Below are 13805 nucleotides of genomic sequence, written 5' to 3'. Positions count from 1 at the left end.
ATGACAAGCAATGTTGATATTTTTATTTTAAAATAACCAGCCAGTATCAATCATTTTCCTAAAAACTAGGGCTGGCACTTGATTCTAATTTTTGATTGGTTAATTTAAATTTGGTAGATTAATCCATCCACATTTTTAATAAAGGGAACAATCCTATAGCGGCTGTTATACATAGTAATCAGAGAAAGTAATGCCACATAATTGGCTCTATTTGAGCAATTGGTGCCTTCATCATGCCCTCTGAATGACAGTTCTTGCTTGCCAAGGTAAACAGTAGAATAAATCAAGTGTTTAAGAACCACACAATTTTTTCTTACTTGCTCATTGTTATGTATATTGTATCCCTATGCCTCTGCTCATCCAGTTTAACATAAATCCGGGTTTGTCCAAAAGTTTTGAGTGTAACAGTGGCTCGCAAGTGGCTTTGGGAAGACTCATGTTTTTGTGCTGATTTCGTTAGACATCACTGTAGCCAATGCTGTTCCATATCGCCTTTTCTGTACTGAACAAAAGACAGTTCCAGAGGTATTTTTTTTTTTTTAATTGACAGTTACCGGTAAACCACGGGTACCTTTAATAATTAGAATTATTCCTCTGCTAACTAATGATTGGACAGCTGCAAAACCAGGGCAGATCTTTGACATTCCCATTGGTTTAACTCCCAAGACCTACGACTGAAACAGAGAATACCGTCAGGTTTAAGTCCCGCATCTGCTCACTCATGATTGGACACCTGCATAAAAAGGGGCTTGAGCGTTTTTTTTTTCTGTCAAAATATGTAGTAACTGACAGTACTTGCACAGTTAAGTTGTACCTTCTTTCTTACCGTCTTCCACAACGAAATCCCTATGGTCACGGGCACATTCTTCTGGGTTTTTTTTAGCGTGTAGACATTTCTGTACATTTCACCACAATTCTGTTTTAAATCCTTCGTATCTTAACTGTTAATATAGGTTTTAAGTCACGTTAACAAGCCTCCATCCTGATTGTAATCTTGTTTTAAATCTCGGAAGCGGAGTCTAATATAAATGGAGGAATGTGCTGTCACTCAGTAGTTGGGGCGGATTTAAAGTATTCAGAATGAATCAAATGATAGATGCATGTCAGGAAGGTGGAACATTGCCCAGCAGCACTAGGAAACATATTTATTATTTATTTTTGTAGCAGGTTTTATTTTTTAATGGGAAAAGAGTAAAGTCAATGTGAATTGATTAACCATTTCGTTTTTCCGGTGTTTATTGGCTATCCACCAATTTCATTTTTTTTGTAAAAGGTGTGTTTTATCGGGTTTTATCAGATAAAACCGAAAATCAGAAGCCATAATTATATTACTTAATAACTAATGGCTGCCAGGGGCCTTATGTTGCACCTATCCATTAACAGCTGATGTCAAAGTCACTTCCTATGATCAAACCAAACCATACATTGACTTGCATAAATAAAATAGGCTATTTTTCATTTGTGTTCCTATTTTAAACCTTGTGTTAACCAATGGTTCTTACTGTTGGTCTATCGGTTAAGCTTGATATACAGTAAACATTTCCCAAGAAAGTACAATAGCCTTCCCTTGCTGGTAACATGTGAATCGGTTTGAAAAAAAAAAAAAAAAAAAAAACATAGTTTGTTACCAGGCATTGATTCCCATGTTGTGAAAGATTGGCATTATATAATGGTGTACTCAGGGTTGGAAGTAATGATGTACTTGTAAAGCTGAAAGTGAAGGGTACACAGTTTCCAACTTCTCAATGGGCACATCGCAACTCGTACTTCATGCATTGCAGCTGGATTGTTTATGGCAGGGAAAACTTGATCGAGTTTAATGGAAAAATAAATATTTCATCATAACAACTTCAGACATAGAAAAAAAAAAGTCCGAAATCATCTTAAAATCTGAAAACTTTATATCCTCCAGATAGCCAGTAATTCACCTTCAATATTTACAACCAATAGAGAAAGTGATACAAAAGCATGCCTGTCAACTTTATTGTGCTTCACCAACATTCAGTCTGATGTTGATCTGTCTTGTAATTTACAGTATAGGGACGTTCCTTTCCAACCATAGAAATTAAAATTTAGTTGTTTTTATTTCTTTAAGCGCCAAAATAAATCTTCCAGAAGAAAAATTCTGATACAATCTGAAGGTCTTTTTATATTTTGACTTGTTTGTTGACTGCAGAAATAATAGATTATTTGGCTTATTTAAAGAACCAATGGAAATACTGTAGGTGGTCTGATATTCATTTCCCATCATACCAACTTTGACAAGGAAAAGAACAAAGCTCTTATGTGTAACTGTGGGGGAGGGGGAATGTGATGGCATTCTCTGCTAAATAAATTCTCCCAGAGCTTTACTAGGATGTGAGCTAACTGATAAATGGCATGCAGTGTACATAGATGTTATCTTTGAAAAATGTACAATTTTTTCCCCTCTGATGTTCTTTGTTCATTGTTTCACTGATAAACATGGGGAAAAACAGATAGATGGTGTATTTGCTGCCATTTTAAAATTAAAATTAATATATCATAATAAATGTTATTCTTATCTATTACTGGGCTTCATGGAGACCATTGACATAAAATACTGATATATGCTGTTATTCTGTTTTGCGGATGTTAAATCTTAAACTATTTAATGGTGGCACGAATTTGTAAAAAACAGAATACTGCATTCCTCGACAAGCTTTTATGTTGTTTATCGCAAGCTAGTAAGCTCTGCATGTAACTACTTCAAAGATTTATTCAAATAAACTTTTGCATGCCATGGGATCCCTGGATTTCCACTTAACAATGACTTGCTCAATTATTTACAGCAACCAACTTCCATTATGTAAGCTACAAAACTGTATATACATTTTGCATAGCATAATGTATTAAATTGTATCTGCCACAAATTCAAACAATTGCCTTTCTTTCATTGCAGGAAAAAATGGCAAGTTATATTGTCATAGACATGCTTCTATTGCAGAAAGGGCATTAGTCACAGTTTGCTTTTTGTGCAAACTATTATAAGAACACTAAACTGGTGTATAAAAGTATATATCTGTCCTTTCTCATGCCCTCCCTTTTGTTAAAAGTAACTAACTTTCAACAAGCTGCATTTCAGGGAATGAGGTCACACGGTTGCAATCACAATGGAAAGAACATCTGAGATCAGTGCACTGAAAACTGGAGCTAAATAAGTTCTGTGTGTTTTAAGTAGATTTATAATAGTATTCAATGCACGACTTGTATTATTTTGAACTACCTGTAACCTAAGTCTTATTTGCCAGCATGGTGGAGTCAGGATTGCTTGACTTGGAGTGAAAAAAAAGAAGTATAGAAGATATATTGTTACAGTTGGTGACCTTTTTGTATATTGCTCCCAGTTTAATTCAATACTTTTGATCCTTTTAAATCAAAATGTATTGAGGGTTTTTCATAGGCTTTATCAATTATTTAGTCTATCTTTCTAGCTGAACAAACCTCTGTAACTAATATTTAGTGCCATGAAAAAGTATTTGCCCCCTGTCTGATTTGCTGCATTTTTGCACATTTTTCATATTGAATTTGGTCAGGTCTTTTTGTGGGTTGCAGTAGTATATAGAGGGAGTCTGAAAGAAAAAATGACACCAAAGTTTGGTGCTTCTTTCATTTGTTTAGTGTGCAATGTAATCAAACATGCAATCTTCAGGTGGGAAAAAGTTATTTCTCCCCCTAGTTAACTCAACCCAATTAAAGGGATAATTAGGGTTAGCTGTCTGAATACTTTGGTTAACAATCAGGACGGATTTGGGCCAGCCCTAACCAATATAAGTCTGACTAACTTTGGCCCTTACCATCAGAGTGAAGTTGTCAGCACACAGGTTCTAGAGGCACATCATGCCACTATCAAAAGAAACTTCTGAAGACTTGGAAAATGGTTTTTGGTGGCTATCAGTCTGGATAGGGTTACAAAGCCATTTCTAGGGGTCTGGGGCTCCACCAAACCACAGTCAGAACCATATTGTCCAAATGGAGACATTATGGGGCAGTAGTGAATCTTCCCAGGAGTAGCCATCCTGCCAAAATCTCTCCAAAAGCAAGACGTAAAATCTTTCTTTAATTATGTATACTGGTTGTCGGCTTTTCATAACACATTTAAAACATTTTATAAAAATTCCTTCAAGACAAAACATTTACATTAATAAGAGAGATGTATATTAGCTACCAGCACTTGCATAGAATTTCAAAACACCACTTAGGTTAAGGAAGCAGAAATCACTCTTAGCCTCTCAAATCTCAGTTTCAAATCAACTCATTGGCATTGGCCAAAGAATTAAACAGTACAATTCCATACCAGACATATTGTTGGATTAAGCCTATGAACAAACTGTAAAACAATTCTTTGCAACAAAAAATTATTATTATGGGTTAAGGAGCCAGAGATATTTTAATTCTCGGCATTCTGCTCTGTAATGCACCTAAAAGAACACAAAAAATGTCACAACACAAATATTACTAGAATATTTTGAGGTAAAAGTATCTCCTCTGTGCAAAGATAGCTTTGTATATTTACAAATGACTCTTGCCAGGATCAAAAACCAATGAAAAAAAGTCCACAGAGACATATTTTCCATTATAATTCTCCTTAGAGAGGGCAAATTTTGACTTGGTCTTTCCTGGCAGCAGTGACTTGTATCACATAATTGTTTCAAAATACCTTAAGAGACATGTTGTTAACAAAAATTGCACACCTACTGTTATTTGCTTAATTGTTTCACTTAGAAAAAAATGGATGTGCCTTTAACTTTAGTTTACAATATACATATTGCAATTACAACCATCTGCAAAAAAGAACAATGTTAGTGAATTATAGCCTGCTGTGTTTTTTTAAAAACATAAATAGAGCCAATGTGTTTGCTGTGTTTAATCTTTCTGTCTTTGATTTGCTCTAAAAGAACAAATGTTATCATATATTTTCTTTAAATTTGCAAACTGCTTAGTATCATTGATTGCATATAAAATCAAACACTAAAATAAATACGATACCAGTTTTACTTTGAGTTGTTTTGTTTCGTCCTCATTTTATGATAAAATGCTTTATTAACACTTATTACAAACAATACAAAAATATGCACACAAACCATACTGACAAAAAGGTAAAGTATACAAATGTAGTAGCTATTCTGAATACTAAAATTCAATAATCACATTTGATTCTTCTGAGAATATGTGGCAATACATAAAAAATGAATCCGACATCTCTGTTTATACTTTTTCAAATTACAGCAATACTGCTTATTAGTCAACACTCAAATTCAGGTCCTTGGCCTATTTAAATGACCAATGTGCGTAGTTTAACCAACAACTTGGTGTTAAAATCCTAGATTCAATATTCTCTCCACTGACCTTTTGCTAATTGCTCTTAATGCGGTTACCGTAATCGTGACGAAGAGAAACAGCCTTTCAATAACAGATTGAGTCCAAACATCTACCTGATTATTACACATGAGGGGGGGCTATACTGTTCATTAAAAGTCCAATCAGTAGAGGAGTGTCATTTTTTAGAAGTCTTTTCCAACACCCAGTCAATTACCTGCAAAATATAAAAATATATATATTAAAAAAAAAAAAAAAAAAACACAACAGCAGGTATCAGATCTCAGCATCACACTGTGCAGGTGTTACAAGACATCACCAATGAACTACCTGTAAAGGAGCACCTGCCAATGCTGGCCACTTTTATGTGATTTCCTGAGCAGGTATGATAAGCAGTTTTGACTGCATAGTTATTGTTTGTAAAAACGGTTTATTCAAATGGATTTGGAATATTTATTTATCTAAACCTTTATTTAACCAGGTAGGTCAATTGAGAACAAATTCTCATTTGCAATGATGACCTGGCCAAGAGGCGAACAATGTTACAGCATGACAGAAAGTACACGAGACATAAAATAAAACAGACAAATAATTAAACAAATACACGTACATCATAGATAAAATCAAAGTCAGTCAACAGTGAGTCAAGCTGGTCATTAAAAACACCTTCAGAAACAAAGCCAGGCAGTTTTAACTTGAGTTGTAATTCATTCCAGTCATGAGCTGCAGCATACTGAAATGAATTATGCTCAGCAGCAGTTGACACTGGGAACATCCTGATTACTAAAAGCGTTAGAATGCAAGTTATAGAAACAGACCAAGATCTTTAACAAATTTCTCTGATAAATTGCCAATTTCCCAATCAGTGTTTTATATATTAGTCTATACCAATGAAACAGTTGCCTTGTGTGAAGTGAAGGCCAGTTGACAAGAGTGTAAAGATCACAGTGATGAGAGCGGTAAGGAGTACCAGTGACGAATCTTATGGCAGAATGGTTTAAAGCATACAGCTTCATAAGAACAGCTTTAGAGGCCGTTTTATAAACAACATCACCATAATCAAAAATAGGAAGTACAGACATCTGGACCAGAGAGTACTTTTTTGATACCACAAAGTCTTGAATATTACATACAGTTGACATTACCTGTTTTGCATTACTTTTGGCAGCTTTCTTCATTTCCTCATGTAGACCTCTGGAGGTTTTCAGATCCTGTTAAGAATAAAAAAAAGATTCAGGAAGATTCAGGGTGTTAAATAATTTAAGACCATCATCCCCTAGGTTTCACCAGAGGAATATGGTAGTCTCAAATTACCTGGGAAACCCAACCTCAATACTTCAAAAGTTCAAATATATGATGGTGTATCTATAACAATAATTCCTGTAAAATAAAGAAGTTTACTCAATACAGAATAGCTGAAAAACAGGAAAACTAATAATGAATTAATTAAATTAACTGGGTTGTCTGACTGGGAAAGGACAGCTCTACATGAAGATTTTTCTTATTGAATAAAATTGAACGAGGGACCCTGCCCTCCCCTTGCTACTGGACTGATTCTGCGATACAAATTGAGTATTCTCCAGTTAAACTAAAACTAGAAAAGATTTTAAGAAACTATACTTTGTGGGAATGTAATAAATGTATATTTGAAGAAAGGTTGATGTTTATGAAATGTAAAAGGATGTAGTTATAAGTTGCTTCATAACAAAAGGGGCCAGTTTAATACTTCATGAAGGTAAATTAACAACTAAACAGAATGAGAATAGTATAGACTTACTGACTGGAATTCACAGAGTTTTTATTTTGTTATTTACCAGCATATTTTCTGAAAGCGTTATCCTCGTTGCATATTGATATTATTACATTTGCTGATTTAAGAGTTGTATTAATTCTTACAGAAGACATATTACAGACAACTGAAATTCTTGCTTTTACATGCAATTGATATTTACACTGAAGCTGATATTAATGTACTGACACTTGAACCTAATCTTCTTTGCTATTTTTGTACCGTATTACTTCACTAACTTTTTGATAAAACTCATAAATGACATAACAGTGCTGCGTGTTCTATTGCTCAGTTGTTTTGTCTCTGCGGTGATGAACTCGTCTGGTAGAACTAAGAGTGCTAATTAAAGTAAACCATTACACGTATTCATGAATTATCTTTTCAGGTTGCTGCCAGGAACACACCAGGGAATGAAAATTTCCAACTAGTAAGAGCAAGCGGCAGGTAAAAAAACAATCCTTCTACACCTCTGCTAGCCACCAATGACTACAGTACTTCCACAACAAGATCCTGCTTGTTATGTTGTTTATGGAATATTCTTATTTGGCAGGGATATAAAACCTGACGTAAAAAGGAAAAACAATGGAATGAAAATGAAATGCACAGAAAAAACCGTAACAAATGACTGAGGCCACATTCATTTTCTTAGTTCTGTTTCCTGTGGGACCCAACCATTTAAGCTTACAGAATGTGTTTTACACTGGGTTGGACTATTACACCGTGTAACAATTTATTTTATTTATTTTTTGTTCCTGGGTTGTAAGTGTTATTTCCTAATTGCTTATACCTCAAAAGTATAGAAAATGGCTATTATTCCCCACAAACTTTGCTTTTGTGACCAGGACAGGTACATTTCAAAATATCACTATTTCCAATGAGAAAATGGGTGCTTTTGTATCTTTTCGTTCACATAAAGTCAGAAAACAACAACATATGAATCCAAATTAACATGTATTTATACTAAAGTAATACAAAAATGACTACAAAAGATTTAGAAGTGAGTAGATTTTCGAGATTTACGATTATACTGTAAATTTACTCACTTCTAAATCTTTTGTAGCCATTTTTCTATACTTTTGAGGCATAAGCAATTAGGAAATAACACTTACTACCCAGGAACAAAAATTGTGTTACATAGTGTTATTCAATGAAATAACAATTAAATCTGACACAAACCTTTAGGTAAAACTTAGATATTTCAAACAGGCGTTGGCTGCAGACTGCAAAGCACTTGTGTTCGACAGCAATTCCATGAAGTGTTAGTGTTTTTGCAACAACTTCTTTGAGCATCTGGAAAAGAAACATGACAACAATATGAAGGAATATGTTTTAGCAAACACAACACCACGGTTTCAAGTGCAAATGTTCCAAGCACAAATGTGTGCAATGGAATTTATTTACTTTATTGTACACTGCATACCTTCACACTATTAGTTTCCAAGCAAATCAGAACCTCACTATCCAAAGTGATACATAATATTTAAATAATACTTTTGTATACCTCCATGCCTAAAGTAGAATTCTCCTAGAATAAGGTGTTCAAGTCATTTTAGTGATTTCCTACGAACAATGCTAATCATGGGCAAGTATTAAAAAATCGTAACAGGTCTATTCAATACCGAGACCTCCAAGAACGTTGTTTTTCGGTATAAAAGGCATTCCAGTATCCACAGTTTAGAGGACAGTTACTGACCCGAGCATGCTTTTGAGACCGAGACTCTTTGCTCTGTTCTGCGTTTTCATGTTCCTGGGCCCTTCCTCCACTTGGGTGCGTTGCTTTTGCTGTGGGATTGTGAGCAGCAGCACCATGCTGCCTCCCTGAAGCTGAGGACACAGACACATGCCTCTGGGGCCGATCTCTCAGGGTACAAACAGAATGGTGGGGTCCACTGCTGCCACTACACTGCGACAGAAGGGAATCCATGCTCTCAGATTTAGCAAGTCTGGAACAGTAAAATAGCATGATTAATAATGCCTTCAAGCATTAGAGAACACCATGGGCCATATTTTCAGAGGCTTTCCAACATTCTGTAATTAACTCCTATTTTTGCAAAGTAGAACAAAAAAAAGTTACAATATGAAAAACAGCACACATTGAGAGCACTTAAAAAAACTTGAAATGTATTTGGTTCTAGTTTTGTTACAGGAGTTTAAACCTCTTTAAAAAACAAATCAGAACTTTAAAATCGTCCTCTCATGCAGTTATTCTTTCGAAGTGAAAAGCATTTGAAGAGCAAAGGAAAAAACAAATTGCATTTTTATATATGCAAATCTTATTTTACAGCAATAGTTTAACCATGATTAACTTAGAAAAACTATTAAATATTGGTTATTTATAAACACTACTCCAACTTTCTTCTTGAAGTAAATTACATTAACTACTATTAAACCAGTTAACTAACCAGTGTCCTAAATATTTAGCCTAATCTAAATCAATATCATTGAAGTCTCTCCTTGGTTGTAGATATTACTTACTGATCTCTAAATTCGAAAATTCTATGGCTTTTGCTCCATTTACTGCGATAAACTGAGACAAATCTGGAAGCCACAGTCTCTAAAGTCATCTGAATACCATTCTTGTTTTAGAATGTAGTTCTGAAAGGTATACCCACTCTCTGTGCACATGTATCATCTAATCAATACATAAGTGAAAGTACATGTTATGTTAAGTTGTCAAAAAGACAGAGGTAAAAAAGTATGCTTAGAAATGTTTAATGTGTCAAAGTCTTCCGATTACATACCATAAAACTTATTTTAAATGCCCCGGTGTTTATTTACAATATTTGCCAGTAGCCTCAGCGCCTATTGGAGACCGGCGACTATTTTAGAACCATCCACCACTTACTATGAAACTTGCCCATTATAAGTGGTGACGACTGTAGCTGAAATAATCCCCCCCCCTGGAAATTTGCTTCAGTTTCTAATGAGAGGTAAAAATTGAAAGCAGCAGCAAGGATAATTAAACCAAAAACAAAACCAGGTTTTACCTCTTATTTGGAAGTCCACTGTCCACTTCCCTGGACCTGTGTTTTTGTCTGGACAGATCCCCCTTTTGCTCGAACTGCAATGCCTCTCCATCAGGGACACTCCCAGGCTCAGAGAGGACTGCAGGGGACGGCACAGGACTCAGCGCAAACGGGATCGGACAGGACTCTCTTGTGCACGTTGTGTGGGTCTCGTATCGGATAAGTCGGGACTGAAGTTTTACAAACCCCCTATCTTTCTCCAAAGCTTTTCTGTCATCCAAACAGAATCTGGCAGTTACAAAAAGACAAGGCATAAGATTCAGTTAAGGAAGTACAGGGTGATTATAAAATCAGAAATATAAAAAGTCGCAGACAGCTGTACATTGTTTTGCTTAATATGCATTGCTTGTTTCAGAAATGGGTTCCTTCTACATACAATATAATGTATACCATAGAGACAGGTTTAAAAATATATATTTTGTCATAATTTTTTAATAAACTGAACATACTCAATCCCATGATAATGCGAGTTGGCAGCCTGGTTAAACAGCAGTTTTTGCACTTTACGAGGCGTCAGATCAGGGGACATATGGAAAGCATTCTCCCTGTGAAAACAAAAATAAGTTAATTCTTCATCACTGCAAAACGAATAAACACATTTTCAATTTGGACCAATAAATCATGCATGTGTTTGCAAAGGAGAGGGCTTAATAGTGTTATGGAGTATCTAACGATTTAGCCTGATATTTTAAGCACAATTGGCCTAACAGGGCCCTACATTCCAACTTCTTGAACTTACATCCTAGGAAATTAATATTTTATGGATTATTATAATCAGATTTGTATACTTTCAGCTAAATATGGAGAAAAAAAATGACAAATCTAAGAAACTATACTGGTCCATAGTACCATATTGTGTAAAACAAAAAAAACCCAAAAAGTATATACGTCAAGTACAACAAACAAAACCCGAAACAAATTACAATTCCAGCTCAGTGTTTTATAGATTTGTAAGGAACTGCGGAAATTTGTCTAATTTCACCCCCAGGATCCTCATGGCATCTGCAGTTATCATTGGTATGTAGAATACAGTAGTTGCATTAAAAAAAGGATATATATATTTTTTTTAACAACTAATTGGTGTAAGAACTTTTACTAACTGAACCAGCAAATCCAAAAGCTGACAAACTAAATTATCATTAATTGAATTCCACGTGCAAAACGTTTGTTAGAAAACAGCAAGTGTTTTTCAGCCTTAAGCATTTGGCCATGAAAAAGACATCCAAGCCGTAGTCTTTGTTCCCAGTATGTAAGAGATGCAAAGGGCTATACCCACATTTATAAAGCTTTGGTGACAGTCCATTGATTAAGTTCTGGACTACAGGCTCAAGCACTCTTTACATGCCCAAATCACACGTAGCTGGATTACAGATGAAAATTAGATTTTTTATTTAGATGTAGAGAGCTGTGTTATTGGACAAATTGCACTAGAGGAAAGCTGGGCAGTTTATAATGATTCCACTTCAAGTTATTACATGTACTTTCTGTGAAGGATGTAGGTCAATCAGGAATTAAAGCTGGTCCCAGAACAATGCAGCTTTTTCTTTAAAGTGATATTTTATATGCAGGGGCAGAAGAAGGGAGACTTTGTCCCTTAAGCATGAAACGTACAATTGCAAACCAGTGAGTAATAGTTGTAGGGTTGATGTACAATTTGGAATCAGATCAGTTGAATACTACTGAAGCACATCTGATAGGTGTAACCGAACTGTATATGATGACTTTGAAAACTTAAGATTCAACTTGCAGTTAAGATTGCTGATGGCTGAGGTCTGCCAAGTTTTGCATGATAGTAACATAAAATAAAGACTCCCAAAATGTAATTTAAGAGGTTCTATGAGCTGGAATAATGATGACACATTCTCTCCAAAGCAACCTAAAAAATAAACTTTTAAAGACATTTGTTGAGATTGCAGCACATTTGCTAATGCATGAGGGAACAGGTAATATTATTTATTTATTTATTTATTTATTTTTAAACTTGCTCTCGGAGGTCCACATTGTCAGCTCAAGCAATAAATTAAACTACAGTCTTGAAACAGTTCATGGAACTTGAAATAACATATAAATTTATATCATCATTGCACCTACTAACCAAAAAAAAACGTTGTGCAATTCAAAGAGAAAGAAAACCAAGGTGCAAAAAAAAAAAAAAAAAAAAACACTGAACATTTTTCTTTAGTTCCATATTTATTACATAAAAAATCTGTAAATATGTTTTGATCAAATGTATGCTCATTTGTGTTTAGTGACACTGTCTTTGAAAAGTACTTGGATCTGGTTTTACAAGCCCAAATCAGGAGATAAATTCCAAAAAAACGAAAACACATTAATTAACACATATGTATAGCACATAACTAAAAAATGCTGTAAACGATGCAACAAATACACAGTCTATGTAATTTCAGTTACATTTCTACTTTAGTATTTGGGTGAAGTACCTCACTTACTCAAGTTTTTAGCAAGCATACCCGACATGTGTAGATGGAACATGTTTTTGCAGTCCTGTGTGGTTTCAAAATAAGCATCGGTTTGTTGAATCACTTGCATAAAATGTTCGGGGGGAGTTGACGCCAAAACTGCATTCAACCTTAATCAAGCTGGAATCTAATACAATTTTAAATTGGATTCAATTTAAGACATTAAAAGAGAATTGATTACCCTTGTGCAAGAAAATACAGCATGTGAAAGAAAGGGAACAACTCTTCAGCCAATACTTCACATACAATTTTCCAGATGCAACCCTATGCATCTGCATGAAAAATGCTAGAACACAAATCATTTTTTAATAAAAGAAACGATACTGTGATAAATATAAGTGATTTATGGACTTATCGGGGTCTATTCATAAAGGGTTAATGCCTGTCGAAATGAGAAAACAGGAGCACATGATCGGACTTCGTCCTCAGCCGCCTATTTAACGGCAGTTGCTATTCATAAGAGATAATTCAGATGCGTTGTTAAGCCCCAGCGATTTTTGTCTAAGGCAGCATGTTAACAAATTGACAGAAAGGGTTAAGGATTACCTCATTAGCTTAAAGTTTTCAAATCTGTCCTGAGGGTCAACCTGCTATTCATAACAGTGAACGGCAAAATGCCGTCGAGAACTAGGAGTTATTGAACGCTTTCTGCAGTGAAGTCTAAACTAATGACAGCCTCAGCAGACTATTGTTTTAAAGACCTATTTTATTACTACATTTGCTCTGTTTGACATAGTTTGACATACCTGTGATTAACACTGCCTATTTTGAAAAAAAAAAAAAAAAAAAAACTGTAGCTTTACATGACGGAAAATGTTTAATATAAATATATACTCACACAAGAACGTATTCTCTGGCATAATCATTTTGAAACAGTGCTGCTGTTCCAGTTGGGAGTGAATTTGGGCTTGCTTGGTATTGTAAAAAACACTGCAAGACCTGTGTTCGAAAGGGAGTCTTTTTTTGCGCACCACAAAACAATCCATTTTGCGTACGGTGTGCAATACGGTGTGAAACTTTCACCGATTCATAAACACAAACTTGCCCCTGATTGATTCCCTGCTTTAAATGGGGTTTATTAAAAAAATAATAATAACAACTGCCCGTTACTTGCAGCTGCAGACTCTGGTTTTCAGTGGATTCCATTTTTCCTTTTGCAAAAGCTACCGACAA

General features: G+C 35.0%; 1 protein-coding gene across 1 annotated transcript in view; it reads right to left on the bottom strand.

The window, feature by feature from the left end:
- Window positions 1-3686: 3686 nt before the first annotated feature.
- Window positions 3687-13805, bottom strand: part of LOC121313292 (mdm2-binding protein-like) — a 30846-nt gene continuing 20727 nt past the window's right edge. Inside the window, exons 17-22 of the mRNA XM_041245675.1 lie at window positions 10602-10697; window positions 10114-10380; window positions 8820-9069; window positions 8303-8416; window positions 6483-6548; window positions 3687-5554 (exon numbers count right to left, since the gene is read on the bottom strand). Of these exons, the coding sequence (XP_041101609.1) occupies window positions 5516-5554; window positions 6483-6548; window positions 8303-8416; window positions 8820-9069; window positions 10114-10380; window positions 10602-10697 (832 nt within the window). The 3' untranslated portion in view covers window positions 3687-5515. The remainder of the gene's footprint in view (window positions 5555-6482; window positions 6549-8302; window positions 8417-8819; window positions 9070-10113; window positions 10381-10601; window positions 10698-13805) is intronic.

This window comes from Polyodon spathula, chromosome 3 (genome assembly GCF_017654505.1).
Source record: "Polyodon spathula isolate WHYD16114869_AA chromosome 3, ASM1765450v1, whole genome shotgun sequence".
NCBI classification, from domain to species: domain Eukaryota; kingdom Metazoa; phylum Chordata; class Actinopteri; order Acipenseriformes; family Polyodontidae; genus Polyodon; species Polyodon spathula.
The sequence above is the reverse complement of the archived record's forward strand: the minus strand, read 5'-3'. Positions and strand labels throughout refer to the sequence as shown.